The sequence below is a fragment of the Dendrobates tinctorius genome, unplaced genomic scaffold (genome assembly GCF_039654945.1).
Source record: "Dendrobates tinctorius isolate UK_male_01 unplaced genomic scaffold, ASM3965494v1 ptg000135l, whole genome shotgun sequence".
Taxonomy (NCBI): Eukaryota; Metazoa; Chordata; class Amphibia; order Anura; family Dendrobatidae; genus Dendrobates; species Dendrobates tinctorius.
In genome coordinates this window covers 11,715,046-11,738,790 of record NW_027361803.1, presented here as the reverse complement: position 1 = coordinate 11,738,790, position 23,745 = coordinate 11,715,046, and the positions used below count along the sequence as shown (strand labels likewise).

General features: G+C 46.6%; 2 protein-coding genes across 4 annotated transcripts in view; one reads left to right on the top strand and one right to left on the bottom strand.

Annotated features, from left to right (window-relative positions):
* The first annotated feature begins 2,479 nt into the window (after positions 1-2,479).
* Positions 2,480-11,397, top strand: LOC141048444 (uncharacterized). The gene is made up of 3 exons (XM_073543992.1): positions 2,480-2,498; positions 7,421-8,436; positions 11,380-11,397. The coding sequence occupies exons 1-3, from the start codon at positions 2,480-2,482 to the stop codon at positions 11,395-11,397; spliced, it is 1,053 nt and encodes a 350-aa protein (XP_073400093.1).
* Positions 10,007-23,745, bottom strand: part of RAI14 (retinoic acid induced 14) — a 101,241-nt gene continuing 87,502 nt past the window's right edge. For all 3 annotated transcript variants that reach the window (XM_073543905.1, XM_073543906.1, XM_073543904.1), the window contains 4 exons: positions 21,173-22,681; positions 20,307-20,456; positions 19,012-19,077; positions 10,007-11,534 (listed from right to left, as the gene is read on the bottom strand). In XM_073543905.1, coding sequence (XP_073400006.1) covers positions 11,457-11,534; positions 19,012-19,077; positions 20,307-20,456; positions 21,173-22,681 — 1,803 coding nt within the window. In that variant the 3' untranslated portion in view covers positions 10,007-11,456. The remainder of the gene's footprint in view (positions 11,535-19,011; positions 19,078-20,306; positions 20,457-21,172; positions 22,682-23,745) is intronic.

Below are 23,745 nucleotides of genomic sequence, written 5' to 3'. Positions count from 1 at the left end.
AGCGGTCAGAGAGATAGGAGGAGAACCAGGAGAGAACGGTGTCCTTGAGGCCAATGGAACGGAGCATAGTGAGGAGGAGCTGATGATCCACAGTGTCAAATGCTGCAGAGAGATCCAAGAGAATTAGCATGGAGTAATGACCATTTGATTTAGCTGTTAGTAGATCATTAGAGACTTTAGTGAGGGCAGTTTCAGTGGAGTGTAAAGAGCGGAAACCGGATTGGAGAGGGTCGAGAAGAGAGCTGTCAGAGATAGCGGATAAGACGGGAGTGGACCAGGCGTTCCAGGAGTTTAGAGATGAAGGGAAGATTAGAGACAGGTCTATAGTTAGCGGCACAGTTTTGGTCGAGGGATGGTTTTTTAAGTAGTGGATGTATGATGGCATGCTTAAATGAGGAGGGAAAGATACCAGAAGAGAGAGAGAGGTTAAATATTTTAGTTAGGTGAGTGGTGACAGCAGGGGAAAGGGGCTGGAGGAGATGTGACGGAAATGGGTCTCTGGTGCAAGTGGTTGGGCGAGAAGATGCAAGGAGCCTGCTTACTTCTTCTGTGACTGGTTCAAAATCAGAGAGTGAGTTAGATGCAGTGGGGGAGGGAGGACAGTGCATGGTATGAGGTGATTGGGAGATAATTTCCTGTCGGATCTGGTCAATTTTTTCTTTGAAGTAATTGGCCAGATCGTCAGCTCGGAGCTCCGTGGTTGGGGCCTGTACTCTTGGGTTGAGTAGAGAATGAAAAGTGTCAAAGAGATGTTTCAGGTTATTGGACAGTGAGGTGATGAGGGTGTTGAAATAGGTTTGTTTGGAGAGGTGAAGGGCAGTGTTGTATGTTCTAAGCATAAACTTATAATGGATGAAATCTTCGTGTAGATTGGATTTTCTCCAGACGTTCGGCGCACCTGGAGCACCGCTGCAGGAAACGTATTTGCACCGTGTGCCAGGGTTGTCGCCATCTGTGTTGTGGTGTTCTATGTATAGGGGGTGCAAATTCATCCAGGGCACTTTGAAATGTTTCATTGTAATGCTTCAATGCAGAATCAGGACATAAGAGGTAGGAGATAGGTTCCAATGAAGACTGCAAGTTCTTCATAAGTTTCTGGGTGTTAATGGCCTGTATGTTTCTATAAGTCTGGACAGTGGGGGTGACCTGAGCGGCCTGACGGTTCTTGATAGAGAATGAAAGAAGGTTGTGGTCAGAGAGCGGGAGAGGGGCGTTTGCAAAATCATCCACTGCACAAAGCCGAGAGAAGACCAAGTCGAGGGAGTTTCCGTCTTCATGCGTTGGAGAATTAGTAAGCTGCGAAAGGCCAAACGAGGAGGTTAGAGATAAAAGGTGAGTAGCAGATGGGGAGAGGGGAAGAGCAATGGGGATGTTGAAATCTCCCATGATGAGGGTAGGGATGTCACAGGAGAGAAAATGTGGAAGCCAAGTGGCAAAATGATCCTGGAACTGATGGGAAGGGCCAGGAGGACGATACACCACCGCCACTCACATGGAGAAGGGGGTGTAGAGTCTGACGGCATGGACCTCAAAAGAAGGGAAGACTAGTGAGGATACTTGAGGGATAACCTGAAAGGTACATTTTGGTGATAGGAGCAGACCAACGCCTCCACCTGCTCTATTGTCTAATCTTGGGGTATGAGAGAAGTGTAGCCCCCCGTATGAAAGAGCAGCAGCAGCGGTAGTGTCTGACTGCTGGATCCAGGTTTCAGTAAGAGCCAGGAGGTTAAGAGAATTAGAAAGGAAAAAGTCATGAATGAAGGAGAGTTTGTTACACACTGAGCGAGAATTCCAAAGGGCACAATTAAAAGAGACAAAAGGCATGCAGGCAATATTAATAAGATTAGAGGAGTTTCTGAGTGTAGCAGTTGGGGGGTTTGACTTTCTATAACATGGGGGGCCAGGGTTGGGAGCAATGTCTCCTGCGACTAGGAGGATAGAAAGAGTGAGCAGATGGTTAAGTGATTTGTGAGAGCGTCTCTTATGTGGAATGGTGGGACTGACTGGATCTGTGCAATTTAACAATGTGAAAAGAGCGTGAGTGCTATACATAGGAGAGGAAAGGAGTGAGGAGCCAATATGGATGGAGTGTAGAGAGTTAATGCCAGGGCGGTGGATGCGTGTGAATGCAGCGGCCAGGATATAAATTATACAAATGCATATGGTAAATATTTGTTTTACTCCAAATGTACAGGGAGTAGATGTATATAAATGTCTTACCTGTCTCCTGCCATGCTATAACTGCCAGTACTTTGATAAACTGTACTTCGATAAAGTGTGCTTAAATGCCCCCTGCATAAATGCTTTCCCCAAACTATGTCTGAATATATGAGGTTAAGGATTGTTTTTTTTTTTTAAATTAAATAGATTTTTTTTACTTAAAGTAATAATAAATAGTGAAGCAAAAAACAAACTTGGGAATAAATCGGTTTCACTTACTAAAATTCAATATATATTAAAATCTAACATGTGCGCAAAAATGCTGAATTTACCAAAAGGTAGGATCAGTCCATTTACTTTCCAATATGCAATACCCATAATAGCCACATGGTGGCAGCACTGCCCCATGTAATAAACAGAGAATCTCTAAGCTGGGACTTTCCTCGTCTCTTGTTCTCCATGAATTCTTTGTTTCACGATCTCTGCTTGTTGTCATTGAATGGAAACGTCGGCTCTGTATTTCCGCCACATGTAATCCGGCCCTCGGCTCATTTCCACAGGGTCCGTCTGTGTAATATCAGACAACCATCATCAGTTCCGTCAAATTCCAGGGTCATATCTAAAGCACAGAAACCAGACACATCGCTCCCCGAGAGTGAGACGCCCAGCAGAAATCTGTCCAATGTGAGCACTCAGGGCATGATGGGAGTTGTAGTGACTGAGGTTGAGGACGATTGATCCATATGACCAGGTCCTTTTCTTGATCCTAGATGGCCGGGGCCATTTATCCTTCACAACCTAGACGACCAGGCCCGTTTCCTCCTCTGCCCTAGACTACCAGGGCCGTGTCCTTCTCTACCCTAGACGACCAGGGCTGTTTCCTCCTCTGCCCTAGACTACCAGGGCCGTGTCCTTCTCTACCCTAGACGACCAGGCCCGTTTCCTCCTCTGCACTAGACGACCAGGGCTGTTTCCTTCTCTACCCTGGATGACCAGGCCCGTTTCCTCCTCTGCCCTAGACTACCAGGGCCGTGTCCTTCTCTACCCTGGACGACCAGGCCCGTTTCCTCCTCTGCCCTAGACTACCAGGGCCGTGTCCTTCTCTACCCTAGACGACCAGGGCCGTTTCCTCCTCTGCCCTAGACTACCAGGGCCGTGTCCTTCTCTACCCTAGACGACCAGGCCCGTTTCCTCCTCTGCCCTAGACTACCAGGGCCGTGTCCTTCTCTACCCTAGACGACCAGGGCTGTTTCCTCCTCTGCCCTAGACTACCAGGGCCGTGTCCTTCTCTACCCTAGACGACCAGGGCCGTTTCCTCCTCTGCCCTAGACGACCAGGGCTGTTTCCTTCTCTACCCTGGACGACCAGGCCCGTTTCCTCCTCTGCCCTAGACTACCAGGGCCGTGTCCTTCTCTACCCTGGATGACCAGGCCCGTTTCCTCCTCTGCCCTAGACTACCAGGGCCGTGTCCTTCTCTACCCTAGACGACCAGGGCTGTTTCCTCCTCCGCCCTAGACTACCAGGGCCGTGTCCTTCTCTACCCTAGACGACCAGGGCTGTTTCCTTCTCTACCCTGGACGACCAGGCCCGTTTCCTCCTCTGCCCTAGATGACCAGGGCCGTTTCCTTCGCTACCCAAGACGACCAGGGCCGTTTCCTTCTGTACTTTAGATGACCATAGATGACCATGGCCGTGTCCTTCTGTACCCTAGATCAGGGTTCCTCAACGCCAGTCCTCAAGGCCCACCAACAGATCATGTTTTCAGGATTTCCTTAGTATTGCTCAGGAGATAATTGCATCACCTGTGCAATACAATAGAAATCCTGAAAACATGACCCGTTGATGGGCCTTGAGGACTGGAGTTGAGGAACCCTGACCTAGATGACTAGTCCACCTTTACTAAATTAAAGGACCACAGGTGTTACCTAGGGATCTATTAAACCATTTGCTTCCCTAGACCACCAGGAGAGTTGTCATGAACCTCTTCACCATCCTAATTAGGGTTATGCGAATATAGCCGAGCTGTTCACCATTACTTATACGTCAGCATTTTAGATCTTGTGCATTATTTGGCAGCATTATGTGGCCCTGTATGGGAGTATGATTGGTCATCATATCGGGATATTCCAGCACTGGGTCAACAAGCAGGGGAGTACATGGAGGACCCCCACATGGAGCTGGATGACCACATCACACTTTAAAGCTCTTGGGATAGGAGGAATGGATACTCGTGTGCTCCTTGGGTACAAGCCACATACAGTTAGCGTGGACCCCTGACCCTGTGGTCTCATAGCAGCAGCCCCCCTGATACCTCTACACCTGGTGACATCGTTATCTCTTGGTCCCTGGTTCCCAGCCTTGCTCATACATTGGCAGCACATGCGCCTTGACGTGGTTTCCGCTCATTTGCTTCTTGTACAATTTTCCTAATACAAAGTGATCGACCGATGATCCCGGCCTCCATGACGCTGATAGGAGGCAGAATTTTTTTTATTACTTCCATTTTCTCTGCTGCGACATAAGACGTGACTCAGCCAGATCTGCTAAACCTGGAGTGACCCCCTTGTTACATGGGACTTCCGCGGCCTCGCTGTTTCCTTTCGGTGTCTGTATGGTAGAAAATAGTGGTAAAATAAATGGAGGTGAAAACGCCAGAAAAAAAAAAAGGAATATTCTCTCCATGATTGATGGTAGTCGGGGCTTTTGCACCTTCGGTGACTGCTGTTTGAGTAGATGTTGCAATATGAAACCAGAGAAGCTGCACAGTCTACTGCCTCTCTACACTACACAGACTTGTTTTAGGCCCCTCCGACTTGCTAAAGGGAAATATGAGAAGATTAACACCACAGAGCAGCTCAGATTCTCATACAAAATTACAACTACTGATATTTTGGTTTGCACAAGTTTTTTGATGGGTGCAGTATGTGCTAATTGGTGCAAAACGTAATAACTTTCACTTTTTACCTAAAATGTTCCTAAAAATAACAGATTACAAAAATAACCTTTTTTAGCATCTTTATACTGACACATTACATACCATATGTCCTGTAGGCACGGCCCATAGGTGTATGCGGGATAGGACAGGATGGGGGCTTGGAGGCGCAGACTAGCCCAACATTGCAGGGGGAGAACTTTAGGTAGGATCGCGAAGGAGCCGGCGCAACCACAGAGGAGCAGGCCCAATCACAGGAGCAACCACAGAGGAGCAGGCAATATCACAGGAGCAATCACAGGGAGCAGGCGCAACCACAGAGGAGCAGGCAATATCACAGGAGCAATCACAGGAGCAACCACAGAGCAGGCGCAATCACAAGAGCAGGCGCAATCACAGAGGAGTAGGCACAATCACAGGAGCAACCACAGAGGAGCAGGCACAATCACAGGAGCAACCACAGGGAGCAGGCACAATCACAGGAGCAACCACAGGGAGCAGGCACAACCACAGAGGAGCAGGCACAATCACAGGAGCAACCACAGGGAGCAGGAGCAACCACAGAGGAGCAGGCACTATCACAGGAGCAACAACAGGGAGCAGGAGCAACCACAGAGGAGCAGGCACAATCACAGGAGCAACCACAGAGGAGCAGGAGCAATCACAGGGAGCAGGAGCAACCACAGAGGAGCAGGCACAATCACAGGAGCAATCACAGGGAGCAGGCGCAACCACAGAGGAGCAGGCACAATCACAACCACAGGAGCAACCACAAAGGAGCAGGCACAATCACAGGAGCAATCACAGAGGAGCAGGCACAATCACAGGAGCAACCACAAAGGAGCAGGCACAATCACAGGAGCAATCACAGGGAGCAGGCGCAATCACAGGAGCAATCACAGAGGAGCAGGCACAATCACAGGGAGCAGGCGCAATCACAGGAGCAACCACAGAGGAGCAGGCACAATCACAGGAGCAATCACAGGGAGCAGGCGCAACCACAGAGGAGCAGGCACAATCACAGGAGCAACCACAGAGGAGCAGGCGCAATCACAGAGGAGCAGGCACAATCACAGGAGCAACCACAGAGGAGCAGGCACAATCACAGGAGCAACCACAGAGGAGCAGGCACAATCACAGGAGCAACCACAGAGGAGCAGGCACAATCACAGGAGCAACCACAGGGAGCAGGCACAACCACAGGGAGCAGGCGCAACCACAGAGGAGCAATCACAGGAGCAACCAAAGGGAGCAAGTGCAACCACAGAGCAGGCACAATCACAGGAACAATCACAGGGAGCAGGCGCAACCACAGGAGCAATCACAGGAGCAACCACAAAGCAGGCGCAATCACAGGAGCAGGCACAATCACAGGGGCAACCACAGGGAGCAGGCGCAACCACAGAAGCAACCACAGAGGAGCAGGCAATATCACAGGAACAATCACAGGAGCAACCACAGGGCAGGCGCAATCACAAGAGCAGACGCAATCACAGAGGAGCAGGCACAATCACAGGAGCAACCACAGAGGAGCAGGCACAATCACAGGAGCAACCACAGGGAGCAGGCGCAACCACAGAGGAGCAGGCACAATCACAGGAGCAACCACAGGGAGCAGGCACAATCACAGGAGCAATCACAGGGAGCAGGCACAACCACAGGAGCAACCACACAGCAGGCGCAATCACAGGAGCAATCACAGAGGAGCAGGCACAATCACAGAAGCAACCACAAAGGAGCAGGCACAATCACAGGAGCAATCACAGGGAGCAGGCGCAATCACAGGAGCAACTACAGAGGAGCAGGCGCAATCACAGGAGCAACTACAGAGGAGCAGGCGCAATCACAGGAGCAATCACAGAGGAGCAGGCACAATCACAGGGAGCAGGCGCAATCACAGGAGCAACCACAGAGGAGCAGGTACAATCACAGGAGCAATCACAGGGAGCAGGCGCAACCACAGGAGCAACCACAGAGGAGCAGGCACAATCACAGGAGCAATCACAGGGAGCAGGCGCAACCACAGAGGAGCAGGCACAATCACAGGAGCAACCAGAGGAGCAGGTGCAATCACAGAGGAGCAGGCACAATCACAGGAGCAACCACAGAGGAGCAGGCACAATCACAGGAGCAACCACAGTGAGCAGGCGCAACCACAGAGGAGCAGTCACAGGAGCAACCAAAGGGAGCAAGTGCAACCACAGAGGAGCAGGCACAATCACAGGAACAATCACAGGGAGCAGGCGCAACCACAGGAGCGATCACAGGAGCAACCACAGAGCAGGCGCAATGACAGGAGCAATCACAGAGGAGCAGGCACAATCACAGGAGCAACCACAGGAGCAACCACAGAGGAGCAGGCACAATCACAGGAGCAACCACAGGGAGCAGGCGCAACCACAGAAGCAACCACAGAGGAGCAGGCAATATCACAGGAACAATCACAGGAGCAACCACAGGGCAGGCGCAATCACAAGAGCAGGCGCAATCACAATCACAGGAGCAACCACAGGAGCAACCACAGAGGAGCAGGCACAATCACAGGAGCAACCACAGGGAGCAGGCACAATCACAGGGAGCAGGCACAACCACACAGCAGGCGCAATCACAGGAGCAATCACAGAGGAGCAGGCACAATCACAGGAGCAACCACAAAGGAGCAGGCACAATCACAGGAGCAATCACAGGGAGCAGGCGCAATCACAGGAGCAACTACAGAGGAGCAGGCGCAATCACAGGAGCAACTACAGAGGAGCAGGCGCAATCACAGGAGCAATCACAGAGGAGCAGGCACAATCACAGGGAGCAGGCGCAATCACAGGAGCAACCACAGAGGAGCAGGTACAATCACAGGAGCAATCACAGGGAGCAGGCGCAACCACAGGAGCAACCACAGAGGAGCAGGCACAATCACAGGAGCAATCACAGGGAGCAGGCGCAACCACAGAGGAGCAGGCACAATCACAGGAGCAACCAGAGGAGCAGGTGCAATCACAGAGGAGCAGGCACAATCACAGGAGCAACCACAGAGGAGCAGGCACAATCACAGGAGCAACCACAGTGAGCAGGCGCAACCACAGAGGAGCAGTCACAGGAGCAACCAAAGGGAGCAAGTGCAACCACAGAGGAGCAGGCACAATCACAGGAACAATCACAGGGAGCAGGCGCAACCACAGGAGCGATCACAGGAGCAACCACAGAGCAGGCGCAATGACAGGAGCAATCACAGAGGAGCAGGCACAATCACAGGAGCAACCACAGGAGCAACCACAGAGGAGCAGGCACAATCACAGGAGCAACCACAGGGAGCAGGCGCAACCACAGAAGCAACCACAGAGGAGCAGGCAATATCACAGGAACAATCACAGGAGCAACCACAGGGCAGGCGCAATCACAAGAGCAGGCGCAATCACAATCACAGGAGCAACCACAGGAGCAACCACAGAGGAGCAGGCACAATCACAGGAGCAACCACAGGGAGCAGGCGCAACCACAGAGGAGCAGGCACAATCACAGGAGCAACCACAGGGAGCAGGCACAATCACAGGAGCAACCACAAGAGCAACCACAGAGGAGCAGGCACAATCACAGGAGCAACCACAGGGAGCAGGCGCAACCACAGAGGAGCAGGAACAATCACAGGAGCAACCACAGGGAGCAGGCGCAACCACAGAGGAGCAGGCACAATCACAGGAGCAACCACAGGGAGCAGGCGCAACCACAGGAGCAACCACAGAGGAGCAGGCACAATCACAGGAGCAACAACAAGGAGCAGGAGCAACCACAGAGGAGCAGGCACAATCACAAGAGCAATCACAGGGAGCAGGCGCAATCACAGGCGCAACCACAGAAGAGCAGGCACAATCACAGGAGCAATCACAGGGAGCAGGCGCAACCACAGAGGAGCAGGCACAATCACAGGAGCAATCACAGGGAGCAGGCACAACCACAGGAGCAACCACAGAGCAGGTGCATTCACAGCAGCAATCACAATCACAGGAGCAACCACAGAGGAGCAGGCACAATCACAGGAGCAATCACAGGGAGCAGGCGCAATCACAGGAGCAGGCACAATCACAGGAGCAACCACAGAGGAGCAGGCGCAATCACAGGAGCAATCACAGAGGAGCAGGCGCAATCACAGGGAGCAGGCGCAATCACAGGAGCAGGCACAATCACAGGAGCAATCACAGGGAGCAGGCGCAACCACAGGAGCAACCACAGAGGAGCAGGCACAATCATAGGAGCAATCACAGGGAGCAGGCGCAACCACAGGAGCAACCACAGAGGAGCAGGCACAATCACAGGAGCAACCACAGAGGAGCAGGCGCAATCACAAGAGCAGGCGCAATCACAGGAACAATCACAGAGGAGCAGGCACAATCACAGGAGCAATCACAGGGAGCAGGCACAATCACAGGAGCAACCACAGGAGAAATCACAGAAGTAGGCACAATCACAGGAGCAATCACAGGGAGCAGGCGCAATCACAGGGGGCAGGCGCAATCACAGGAGCAATCACAGAGGAGCAGGTACAATCACAGGAGCAATCACAGGGAGCAGGCACAATCACAGGAGCAACCACAGAGGAGCAGGCACAATCACAGGAGCAATCACAGGGAGCAGGCGCAATCACAGGAGCAACCACAGAGGAGCAGGCGCAATCACAGGAGCAACCACAGAGGAGCAGGAGCAATCACAGGAGCAACCACAATCACAGGAGCAATCACAGGAGCAACCACAATCACAGGAGCAACCACAGAGGAGCAGGCACAATCACAGGAGCAATCACAGAGGAGCAGGCCCAATCACAGAGGAGCAGGCATGATCAGGGCTGATTTAGGAGAAGATATAGCCTTATCTCAGGGGTAATTGGGTTTGGTGGATAAAAGACAAATATGCTGAGGCCATAAATAATACTATAATGCAGTCGCCCTTTATTGGTAATTTTATTTTTTTATTATTCCTTTATTTTGCTGGAGTGGCAGACAATGCAGACATTGTTATCAGGCAATAAACCCCATCATAACAAATACATAAACTGTATATAAAATAATTTCTAACGTTTCTGGAAAGTTAGACCCATGTATATATTTTACTACTCCGATCTATAAAATTAAGCAGCAAAACATTTTTATTTTATTTTTTTACAATAATCGAAACAAAAAACAAACAAAAAAAAGCTACATAAATTTAACATATAATATTAAAAAGGTATCAATCTAAAATAACATTACTGCGTAGAAAACTAAATTACTTTGCTACCTTTAAACTGTTGTGGTCGGGGAGGTAAAGGGGGGTTATGTATTTGGAGTAGGCGCTGCAACATTTACCTGGAGACTTTTCCACTAATGGGGGCTTAACGGAGGAAAAGCAAAAGTGCTACATGTAGCAACTGGAGATGTGGGACGTCCTAGCGCTGTTTATAGGTAAGAAGCCGACCTCAGGGGTACCTGCTAATGAGCACGGCATCTATATACACAAATAACCAGCAATTAGAGTCCTTAACCTACTGAAACATGAAATCCCACTTTAAGCCCCACCCCTGCTGAACCAGGACTGCCCATTCTAGGTGTATTTGCATAAGCCACACCCCTGAAGAACTAGGAAAACGTATTATTGGGTTCTTTTGCATGAGCTCCCCTTACGTTTTGAAGGGCAATCCCATGAAAAAAAAGGGACAGTTGTGGAGGCATGCTATAAGGAACATTTACCCTTAGTTGGTAGAAATTTTCCGTTTCTTTAGTTCTATGTGTATTTTGGCAAATATTAGTGACAAGCGGTGCCGGCCACTATGTCGCCCACATAGGTTGACACCCAAGATTCCTGACTTATGAATAACAAATCTGTAATCAATCCCCCGCTCTAGTTTTGCTACATAATTAAGCAGATTTGCATTCAATAGCCTATGGAAACTGAGTAACGACGCCTTAAAGGGCATTTCCATTTGTGACCATCATATTACATTTAATACATAGATATAATCTACATATAAAGAGGAGTCACTTTGTAAATACATTTCATTATTTATCTTTCACGGTTACATGACCGCGGAGCTTTGAAGTTCAGCCATTTTGGTGGTCACCGGCTGTAAGAGGAAATGATCGCGTCTCACACTGGTATCTGTTTAAAGGCTACTAAATGAGGATATTAGCACTATGGGAAGCAGCAGTTTTCATCTCTTGGGTTCTGTTATGAGGAGCTAACTGACCACGATAAATACTAAAAATTGGAACCGGTGGTTTCTTATCAAAAAAGTATAAAATAAACTTCATTTTCTGATACAGAAGAACTCGTACGTGTGATCTCCAGCATTAGTCATATTAGAGGCAGTGCTGTATGAGCTGATCCCGCTCGTCTCACGTCACATCTTCTGAGACTGACTCTTGCACATGGTCAGTATTTGTTTTAGCACCTTCTGTACGTCTTCATCCATTTGGCCCTGGGGGGAAACAGAAGAGTTAGAAGAGAAGGCCACTACAGCCTAGAAGAACTAGAAGGTACTAGCCAGGGTTGGCGGATCAGACGGCATCGTCCACCAACATCGCCCTCCACCAACATCATCAAGTCAATGGAGATTGTGACCACAAAAACGATCCGTTAAGGGAAAACCAACAAGAGGAACATAGACCAAAAGCCAAGAGTTGGACGCTGGCAGCTGATCCATCATTTCCCCCCTTTCTGCTGGTGCAGTCACTGTGTACATACATTACATTACTGATCCTAAGTTACATCCTGTATTATACCCCAGAGCTGCACTCACTATTCTGCTGGTGCAGTCACTGTGTACACATATTACATTACTGATCCTGAGTTACCTCCTGTATTATACCCCAGAGCTGCACTCTCTATTCTGCTGGTGCAGTCACTGTGTACATACATTACATTACTGATCCCGAGTTACATCCTGTATTATACCCCAGAGCTACACTCACTATTCTGCTGGTGCAGTCACTGTGTACATACATTACATTACTGATCCTGAGTTACATCCTGTATTATACCCCAGAGCTGCACTCTCTATTCTGCTGGTGCAGTCACTGTGTACATACATTACATTACTGATCCCGAGTTACATCCTGTATTATACCCCAGAGCTACACTCACTATTCTGCTGGTGCAGTCACTGTGTACATACATTACATTACTGATCCTGAGTTACATCCTGTTTTATACTCCAGAGCTGCACTCACTATTCTGCTGGTGCAGTCACTGTGTACATACATTACATTACTGATCCTGAGTTACATCTTGTATTATACTCCAGAGCTGCACTCACTATTCTGCTAGTGCAGTCATTGTGTACATACATTACATTACTAATCCTGAGTTACATCCTGTATTATACTCCAGAGCTGCACTCACTATTCTGCTGGTGCAGTCACTGTGTACATACATTACATTACTGATCCTGAGTTACATCCTGTTTTATACTCCAGAGCTGCACTCACTATTCTGCTGGTGCAGTCACTGTGTACATACATTACATTACTGATCCTGAGTTACATCTTGTATTATACTCCAGAGCTGCACTCACTATTCTGCTAGTGCAGTCATTGTGTACATACATTACATTACTAATCCTGAGTTACATCCTGTATTATACTCCAGAGCTGCACTCACTATTCTGCTGGTGCAGTCACTGTGTACATACATTACATTACTGTTATGAATGGGAAACCGAGGAGGAAAAAAACGACAACAAGCTAAGTCTCAGAAAACCAGAGAAGTTGGTAACTATGCAGATTGCAGATCCCTGATCTTAACCGCACAACTAGCAGCAGTCGTTGAGCGTTCCCATGTTGGTCCTAGACGCCTCGTCACAACCGGAGGACTACATAAGCCTAAAGCAGGAAAAGAGGAAAACTAACTGCCCCAGAGCAGACCCCAAAAGGAAAGACAGCCCCCACACATGTATTGACGGTGAAACAAGATGAAAATACAAACAAAGGCAGGAAAATAGACTGCGCAAACGATGGGGCCCGGCTAACTAAAAAGGACAGAAAAGGAAAGACACTGTCTGCAATCCGCCAAAAAAACCCTACAAAAATATTGTCCAACACTTCTGATAGCAAAATTAACCCTGAAGTCACTAGACTTCTAAACCTATAATCAGCACTCTGAAATATTCTGAGACAGAGCAAAAAGAAACCAATCTAATAAGGGACAAAAAGCAGATTGGCAAATAATGATTAATAGGAGTGGAATTTCAGCACAGCCCCAGCAGGGGCAGGCTGATTACACAACAAACTGAATTGACCAACAAGTGCAAGTGTGAACATTAGCAAAAAACACACTTAACTTGAGAAGACTGGAAGAGAGCTGAAGTCCAGGACCTGAGAAGCAGACTGAATCACCAGCACCCGGATAGGGCATCGGCTGTCTTAAATCCAGTCTGATACTCCAGAGATCCAATCGTTATCTTCCTCATCAGGTGGCATATCCCTACCACTTAAACCAACCGCACTACCTTCTGTCACCACCAGAGGGAGAACGGAAGGGGAACTCTCAACTGGTGGAGCAGAAAATGAGTTCATGACAGTACCGCCCCCTTGAGGGGTCACCGAACCCTCATCCATGCCACCAAGCCGATCAGGATGGGCCCGTTGAAAAGCACGAACCAATTTATTTCCATGAATATCAGAGGCAGAGACCCAAGAATTATCCTCCTGGCCATAACCCTTCCATTTGACCAAATACTAGAGTCTCTGTCTAACCAAACGAGAATCCAATATTTTCTCTACCTCATATTCCACATTGCCTTTAACCAATACAGGATCAGGAGGTGCCGCCACAGGAACTACTAGCTCAACAAACCTCTTCAACAGTGACTTGTGAAATACGTTATGAATTTTGAACGAAACTGGAAGAGCCAATCGAAAAGAAACAGGATTAAGAATCTCCAAAATCCTATAAGGTCCAATAAATCTTGGCTTAAATTTTGGAGATGCAACCTTCATAGGAATATTCTTAGACGACAACCAAACCATATCACCCACTTTAAAACGGGGACCAATGGTCCTATGCCGGTTGGAAAAACGCTGGGCCTTTTCCTGAGAGAGTGACAACTTATCCACCACTTGGTCCCATATCTGCTGCATTCTCACAACCACAGTGTCCACACCTGGGCAGGACGAAGATTCCACTTGCCCTGAAGAGAATCGAGGATGAAACCCAAATTTACAGAAAAAGGGTGACATCAAAGTGGCAGAACTAGCTCTATTGTTCAGCGCAAATTCAGCCAAGGGCAAAAATGAGACCCAATCATCTTGATCAGCAGATATAAAACATCTTAAATAAGACTCCAGGGTCTGGTTTGTTCTCTCAGTCTGCCCATTGGTCTGGGGATGAAACGCGGAGGAGAAGGATAACTGAATTACCAGATTGGAACAAAAGGCTTTCCAGAATCTGGAAACAAACTGGACCCCTCTATCGGACACAATGTTCTCAGGAATCCCGTGTAACCGAACCACCTGTTGTAAAAACAAGGGCACCAACTCAGCGGAAGATGGCAACTTTGGGAGTGGTACAAGATGGACCATCTTCGAAAATCTATCACAAATCACCCAGATAACAGTCATTCTCTGAGAGACCGGAAGATCAGAAATAAAATCCATTGAGATATGGGTCCATGGCCTCTTGGGCACCGGCAGGGTCATCAGCAACCCACTAGAACGAGAACAGGGTATAGACCGAGAACAAGTCCCACAGGACTGTACAAAATTCCTGACATCACGAGATAAGGCAGGTCACCAAAACTACCGACTCACCAAATCTCTGGTACCAAAAATACCTGGATGACCAGCCAATGCGGAGCAATGGACTTCAGACATCACTCTTTTTCTCCACTGGTCAGGAACATACAATCTTCCCATAGGGCAACACTCAGGTTTATCCTCCTGAAATTCCTCCACGGCGCGTCTCAAATCGGGCGAAATGGCAGAAATAACTACCCCCTCACCTAGGATAGTAGTAGGCTCGGTCACATTAAGAGAATCAGCAAAGAAACTCCTAGAAAGGGCGTCTGCCTTAACATTCTTCCGGAAAAAAAGAGACCACAAAATTAAAACGCACGAAAAACAAGGCCCATCAAGCCTGTCTAGGATTCAAGCATTTGGTCGACTCCAGATAAATCAAATTCTTGTGATCGGTGAGGACCACAACTTGATGTCTAGCTCCCTCCAACCAATGTCTCCACTCTTAAAATGCCCACTTCATGGCCAACAATTCCCGATTCCCCACATCATAGTTGCGTTCAGATGGGGAGAACTTACGAGAAAAGGCGGCACAGGGATTCATCTTAGAAGTCACAGGGTCTTTTTGGGACAACACAGCTCCTGCACCAATCTCTGAAGCGTCTACCTCCACTTGAAATGGAAGTGAGACATCAGGTTGCCGTAAAACTGGAGCTGAAGTAAATCTCCGCTTAAGCTCTTGAAATGCTGAGACAGCCTCAGGAGACCAATTCAGCACATCAGCTCCCTTCTTGGTCAGATCAGTCAGTGGTTTGACAATACCAGAAAAATTACCTATAAATTTACGATAGAAATTAGCAAAACCCAAAAACTTCTGGAGAGCCTTCAAAGAAGTAGGCTGAACCCAATCATAAATGGCCTGTACCTTGGCCGGGTCCATTTCAATAGTCGATGGAGATAGGATAAATCCCAAAAATGAAATCCTCTGTACACCAAAGAGGCATTTCAATCCCTTAACAAACTGGGAATTCTCCCTCAAATCCGGAACACAGTCCGGACGTGTTCCACATGAGAATCCCAATCACTAGAAAAGATCAAAATATCATCCAGATAGATGATCAAAAACTTATCCACAAAGTCACGGAAAATATCATTCATAAAGGACTGGAAGACAGAATGGGCATTAGTGAGCCGAAAAGGCATCACCAGGTACTCAAAATTTCCCTCCGGAGTATTAAACGCCGTCTTCCATTCATCCCGTGCTTGATGCGAATAAGATTATACGCCCCCCTGAGGTCAAGCCTAGTAAACCAGCAGGCACTCTTAACTCTGGAGAATAAATTAGACATCAAAGGTAGCCGATACTGATATTTAACCGTCATCTTGTTAAGGGAACGATAATCAATACACGGTCTTAATGAACCATCTTTCCTGGCCACAAAAAAACCCCAGCACCTAAAGGTGACGAGGATGGTCTAATATGACCCTTCTCCAATGACTCCTTAATATAGGATCGCATAGCATCATGTTTGGGTACAGATAAGTCGAAAAGCCGACCCTTGGGAAATTTACACCCAGGCATCAACTCAATTGCACAGTCATAACTCCTATGAGGAGGCAAAGACGCAGACTTGCTCTCACTAAACACATCAGAAAAATCGGCTAGATAATCAGGAATATCATGAGACTGAGGAGAGGGAGAAAACAGGAGCGTCCCTAAGAACACACTGACAACCCCAACTCACCACAGACCCAGATTTCCAATCCAAAACTGGGTTATGAGTTTGCAACCAAGGAAAACCCAGAACAATAGTATCATGCAAATTATGCAGCACCAAAAATTTACAATTTTCTTGGTGGTCTGGGGCAACTCGCATTATAACCTGGGTCCAAAACTGAGGTTTATTCTCCGCCAAAGGAGTAGCATCAATACCCCTCAAAGGAATAGGCGTCCGCAGAGGCGTCATGGAAAAACCATAACGTTTAGCAAAGTCCAAATCCATTAGATTCAACGCTGCTCCTGAATCCACAAAAGCCTTAGTGGAAAATGTGGACAAGGAGCAGATCAGAGTAATTGCCAAAAGGAACTTAGGTTGTATACTGCCCACAGCAAATGTGTGTGCAAAACGTTTCTCTCGTTTACGGCAGACAGAAATAGTATAAGAGGCGTCTCCACAGAAAAAACACAGCTTATTACGCCTTCTAAACTCCCGACGTTGCGCCCTAGACAAAACCCCATCACATTGCATAGGTTCAGACGTTTGTCCAAAAGGTGGCAGCGCCTCTTGTGTAGTTTTGCATTCACGTAAACGCCAATCAACTTGAATGGCTAATGACAGAATCATCCAGACCAGAGGGAACAGGAAATCCAACCATAGTATCTTTTACGGTTTCTGACAAACCCTTCCGAAAGAGAGCTGCCAATGCACTATCATTCCATGTAGTAAGGACCGCCCACTTTTGGAATTTTTGACAGTATAACTCTGCAGAATCCTGACCCTGGTTCAATGCCAATAGGGCTTTCTCAGCTTGATCAATAGCATTAGGTTCATCATGCAACAACCCCAAGGCTTGAAATAATGCATCCACATTAGTCAGAATAGGATCTTCAGGTGTCAAAGAAAACGCCCAATCCTGGGGATCACCTCGCATCAAGGAGATGACAATTTTAACCTACTGCTCAGAGCTCCACGATGAATTAGGCTTCAAGGCAAGAAATAATTTACAATTATTATTAAAATTCAAAAATTTAGACCGATACCCAAAAAACACATCAGGAGTAGGGATCCTTGGTTCAGCAGCATGTGAATGAGCGAGATAGGCGGAAATTCCCCGCACTTCAGCAGTGAGCTGCTCCACACGATCAGAAAATTGCTTAATCTCCATTAAAAAAATAAATCCTCCTACGGCCCCAAAGAAAGAGGAAAAAATATACATATATATATATATATATACACATATATATATATATATATATATATATATATATATATATATATATATATATATATATATATATTTCTGACACTTTTTTTTTACAATTTTCCCCTGCTTTTAAGAAAGACACTGTCTGCAACCTGCAAAAAACCCTACAAAAATAATGTCCAACACCTCTGATAGCAAAATTAACCCTGAAGTCACTAGACTTCTCCCACTATATCAGCACTCTGGAATATTCTGAGACATAGCAAAAAGAGGCCAATCTAATAAGGGACAAAAAGCCAATTGGCAAAATACTGATAAATAAGAGTGGAAATTCAGCACAGCCCCAGCTGGGGCTGGCTGACCACACCAAAAAACTGAATCGACCAACAAAATCAAGTGTGAACATTAGCAGAAAAACTTAGCTTTAGATGACTGGAACAGAGCTGAAAACCAAGAGCTGACAAGCCAGAAGGAATCACCAGCAACTGAATAGGGCGTCGGCTGTCTTAAATCCAATCTGAGAATCCTGAGATCCAATCGTCATCCTCATTCTCAGGTGGCAGATCTCCACCGATCAAACCAGCCGCACCACCTCCCGTCACCACCAGAGGGAGTCCAGATGGGGAACTCACAACTGGTGAACCCGAGAATGAACTCACAACACATTACATTACTGATCCCGAGTTACATCCTGTATTATACCCCAGAGCTGCACTCACTATTCTGCTGGTGCAGTCACTGTGTACATACATTACATTACTAATCCTGAGTTACATCCTGTATTATACCCCAGAGCTGCACTCACTATTCTGCTGGTGCAGTCACTGTGTACATACATTACTGATCCTGAGTTACATCCTGTATTATACTCCAGAGCTGCATTCACTATTCTGCTGGTGCAGTCACTGTACATACATTACATTACTGATCCTGAGATACATCCTGTATTATACTACAGAGCTGCACTCACTATTCTGCTGGTGCAGTCACTGTGTACATTACATTACTGATCCTGAGGTACCTCCTGCATTATACTCCAGAGCAGCACTCACTATTCTGCTGGTGCAGTCACTGTGTACATACATTACTGATCCTGAGTTACCCCCTGTATTATACTCCAGAGCTGCACTCACTATTCTGCTGGTATAGTGTGTGTATATATATATATATATATATATATATATATATATATATATATATATATATATATATATATATATATACACACACACATACATATGCACATATATATATACACACACACATACATACACACACACACGGGCGGATTTCTCTTACCTGCACAGCGTAGAGCAGATGCATCCTGTAAACGGAGACGATTTCTTGGTGCTGCTTCTTGGTTTCCTAAATACATAAAATAAGTGATTTCGCTTTCCCATCACACGGCTCCTCATTTCTCCTGAGCCCGTCACCTTCCTTTACTCTGGCATGGCCGAGAACCCAAGTGGTGAATTATCACAAATGATTGGAGGTGTAAATATATATACACTATAGGTAAAAAGTATGTGAACCCCTCCTAAATATGGAGTTCTAGACGAGCCTTGGCGTAAGCTCCGCCACACAGCCGTGTAACCTCCATGGCCAGACAGTGGGAGTGTTGCGGCCATATTTGACAGCTTTCTAGAATCCCATCAAGGCAGAAACCATTTGAAGTTCACAAGGAGCCAAAAAAAAAAAAAAAATCTTTCCCTATAGCCACAGTCCAATTCCCGGCTATGCCCCCGCCACACTTCTTCTAAGTCCACTTAAAGGGTTAATCTCACGTTTGGAAATTTGTCCATATTCATTGGATAGAGATTTCCCGACTGCTGCCGAAGACTGTGGCTTTTAAGAGTCCGGTCTGAATGGACCAGTGGTGGATCATGGAGCAGATGTGCGCATTCGTTCTCTATGGGACCGCTGGGGATAGCCGAGCACTGTGCTCAGCTGGTCTTCAGCACTCCCAGAAGAATGACAGGAGCGCAGCTCCGGTACTCCGGAACACCCCTTTAATGTGCATTTCTAACATGCTTTTTAAAGGGTTTCAGGAAGGGTCTGAGGCACCATCTGTTATCTCCAGGACTCCATAATGTCTCCTCATTTTCCAGGAACCTTCCAGATGTTCCTGCGCAGTTATCACGAATGAGTATGGGTTGTACTTAAGAGCCCGGGGACTATGGTGGTGCCAGGGGACGCCACCCTTGCCACAAGTCCAATCATGATATTTCTGATCGGGTAGATCTGCCCCAATCACCTGCAGCGACTACACTTGGATAGTCACAACAGTTCAAGCAAAAAATGAAGCTGGTCTAATAGTGTGAGGTCCACATAATTTTAGCCATATTGTGCACATATTTACCAAACTCATGATGGTTTGCCATTGGGTGTTCAAAGGACGCAGAGACTTGGTTGAACTTTTGTCTCTGACTTCTAAGGGACTTCTGTCTCTGACTTCTACAGAGGCCCAAGTGTGGGACATCGGAGGATGCCGGACTAAGAGTTATGGAGGATTTGGGTCCTTGCTCTAGGTGTTGGGAACCAGTGAAGCTCCACATTACATGTGAGGGTCTTTGATCAGGAGGAGCAGGACTTACCACCAGTTGGTTCTGCAGCTGCCTGATCTGCTGCTGTAGGGTTTCCAGCTGCTGGCTCTGCCGCTTGGTAGTGCTTGTGGTGAACGACAGCTGGGAAAGGCTGTTTAGTGCATCTCGGAGTTTGCTCACTTCCTTCGAGAGCTCGTTTATCTGGAAGATCATGAATTCATCTTAGTAAAACTCCTTTAGGGTCGTCACAGACAGTCATACATGGTGCAGGGTCAGACTGGCCACCAGAATATTAGAAGACCCTCTGGGAACATGTGCGATTCACCCATAGGTGCTGCAGAAGAGAACCCCATCTGCAGGTGACTAGAGCAATCACTTACTACTGAGGTCTAGTTCTTATGGGAGAGGGGGCACATCTTATGGCCACTGATCTAATATCAGTAATCGGTCTATTAATTGGGAAAGAGTGCGAGAGAAGAAAACGAGTGCGAGAGAAGAAAACGAGTGCGAGAGAAGAAAACGAGTGCGAGAGAAGAAAACGAGTGCGAGAGAAGAAAACGAGTGCGAGAGAAGAAAACGAGTGCGAGAGAAGAAAACGAGTGCGAGAGAAGAAAACGAGTGCGAGAGAAGAAAACGAGTGCGAGAGAAGAAAACGAGTGCGAGAGAAGAAAACGAGTGCGAGAGAAGAAAACGAGTGCGAGAGAAGAAAACGAGTGCGAGAGAAGAAAACGAGTGCGAGAGAAGAAAAAAAAAAAAGTTCCAGAAAAGAAAACGAGTTCCAGAAAAGAAAACGAGTTCCAGAAAGGAAAAGAGTATGAGAAAAAAAGAAAGGAACAGAAAAAGAAAAAAAGAGCAAGCAAGAAACCAAAAAAAGTCCATAATGAAGAAAGTCCTATTCCTAAATCCTATTCACCAACCTTCTTGTCTTTGTCCTCGTCCACTTTTGAGGTATTTTCTGACAACCTCTTCATCTCGGTCAGGTCCTCCTGCACTTTGTTGTGTTTCGCCCTCAGCTCTCCGAGTGTTTGTTCCTTGTTCTTTAGCTGTTCTTCTATAGTGTCTTTTTCTTCTTTCACTTGTGACAGTTCCTTCTTAACCTCCTCGTTCTCCACAATAAATCCCTCTCGTTCCTTCAGCAGATCGCTCACTTGTGTCGATAACGCGCTGATGTCATCTTCTAGAGACACTTGCCTCTCGGCTAGCAGCTGTCTTGTCACCAAGCCATCCTGGACCGTCGACTTTTCTAGCTGAAGTTCACCTTGTAAACTCTTGATTCTGGAATCTTGAGTAGTGATCTGCTCCCTCAGCTCGTTTCTCTCGACTTCCAGTTTTCCTACCGTTTCTTTAAGACCTTCCATGACTTCCACATGATCAGACACTGCCATGTTCCCCCTCTCATTGTCCAACTGTTGCTTCAGCTCACATACCTCTTCCAATATTTTGGCATGCTGTGAGGCCAAATCCACCAAATCTGTCTCCACTTTCTCTTTGCTTTCTTCCACTTCCTGTAGAAGTTTCTCGTGCTCGTCCTTACGGATGAAATCTTCAGATACATCAAGCGGTGCTTGCTTTGTCTTCTCAAGTTCCACCTGGGCTTCCTTATACAACACCGACAATTCATTCACTTGGTTGATCAAGTCGTCGATGGTTTTGGTCATGTCCTCCTCCACTTGACCGTTCTCCACCGGAGACTTTGTCTCAGTCTTTCTTTCTAATTCCTTCTGCAGACTCGTAATTTCTTCCAGTAATTCTTGATGCTTCACGTTAAGTTTGGCGTTCTCCACGTTCAATTTCTCAATCACGGCACAGTAAGATTTCTCCATCTCTTCCTGCTTTTCTACAGGCACCAAGTTGACTATCCTTTGGGTAACGACATCGATCTGGTGCCTCAAATCATTCATCTCGTTCTCTTTCCTCTCACTTTCCGCCAGGACCTCTTGGTACTCCCTCTTCAAAACTTCAAACTCTTCCAATACCAATAAACTTTCCGCACTGGTTCTCACCACTCCATCTTCTTCTTGCTCCCCTTTTGACATCCTTTTTAGATTTGGCTTGAAGGAAACGTCTTGTTTCATATCACTAGGTGATACCCGAGACGGAAGGTCTATATCCGAAGCCACCTCGGAAGTTTCCGTGCTGATGGACTCTCTAAAGCTTAACCGGATCTGCTCTTCCAAGCTCTTCCTTTTTGTTTCAGAATCTTCCAATTTCGTTTTCATGTCTTCGATGGTTTTTTCCAACAGTTTTAGTTTGTGTTCGTTGTTGACCATTTCGATTTGTGACTCGAAAGACGTATCGGAGTTATCTGAAATAACGGCTGGTGATTTTGCATCTTGATTTTTGGCAACAGTTTGGTTTAAGTCGGTCTGTGTGGAATGGTAGGAGTCACTGCTAATATCTGCTAATGCCCCAGTGTTGGCTTTCTCCTGCAAACAATACGAATATACAATTTATTATGGTCCATATTACCCAATTATTAGGATTCTATCTTGTTATAGATGCACTTATAGGAGTTTTCCACTTTGGACAATCACTATTTTTAAGAAGGGTCCTTTAAAGAGTAACCATTGTTTAAGTTTTTGTTTCCACAGATCAATAGTACAGGTGAAACTAAGAAACCTTGTAATATAACTTTTCAAAGAATTCCACTTCTTTCTCCCCTCGGACTCATCATTTTTGAAAATTCTCAGGTAAAATCTGTCTCCAGTAAAAACAGATTTAGGAGAAGGAGCTAGAGACTTTCTGCTGCAAGTTCTCCTGAAACAGTTCTCCGTAGAACTTTATGAGTTGGTGCTCATAAAGTTCTATTGAGAACTGTTTCAGGAGAACTTGCAGCAGAAGGTCTCTAGCTCCTCCTCCTAGAATTTTAAAAGAATCAACTGTCACTTATTATCTTACACAGATTTGACAGATTTTTTTCCCTCCAATTGAAAGATAAATCCAGGAGGAGGAAGAAACAGATTTCTCTGATGAGATACATTGAAAAGCTGATTATTTTCATGCATGCTATTGATTTATGAAATAGAAATTAAAATGAGCAGATACTCTTTAATTACAAGCACAATGTGTTCTCCATTTGTTTTCCATCTGCAATCTATAGATAAACCTGGCGATAACTGTTTACTTTTCCTGCAGCACACCCAGAGGTGAAATGAGGCATTACACCATACCTATTTAGGTCAGTTATCTCAGTAATACAAGACAGGGCAGGTCATTCAAAAGACACAGATGCTCTGTGTAACCTCTATATAACCGCTCCTGGCCTCTGAGCAAAGACATTACCCTACCAGCCTATGAATAAGATTTTATGGGCCGAACTTCAACCGGTTTGATCTCAATTTTTCCAAGATGGATCAGAGTACAATCAGGATGCCCCTTTAAATAATATGTTGCCAGATCCCACTGAATTTGGAAGAGTATACTGACAAATTATTAAATTTACAAGGTCACAGGAAGTTTTACGAGCTGTACAGCAGACTACCTTTTCACA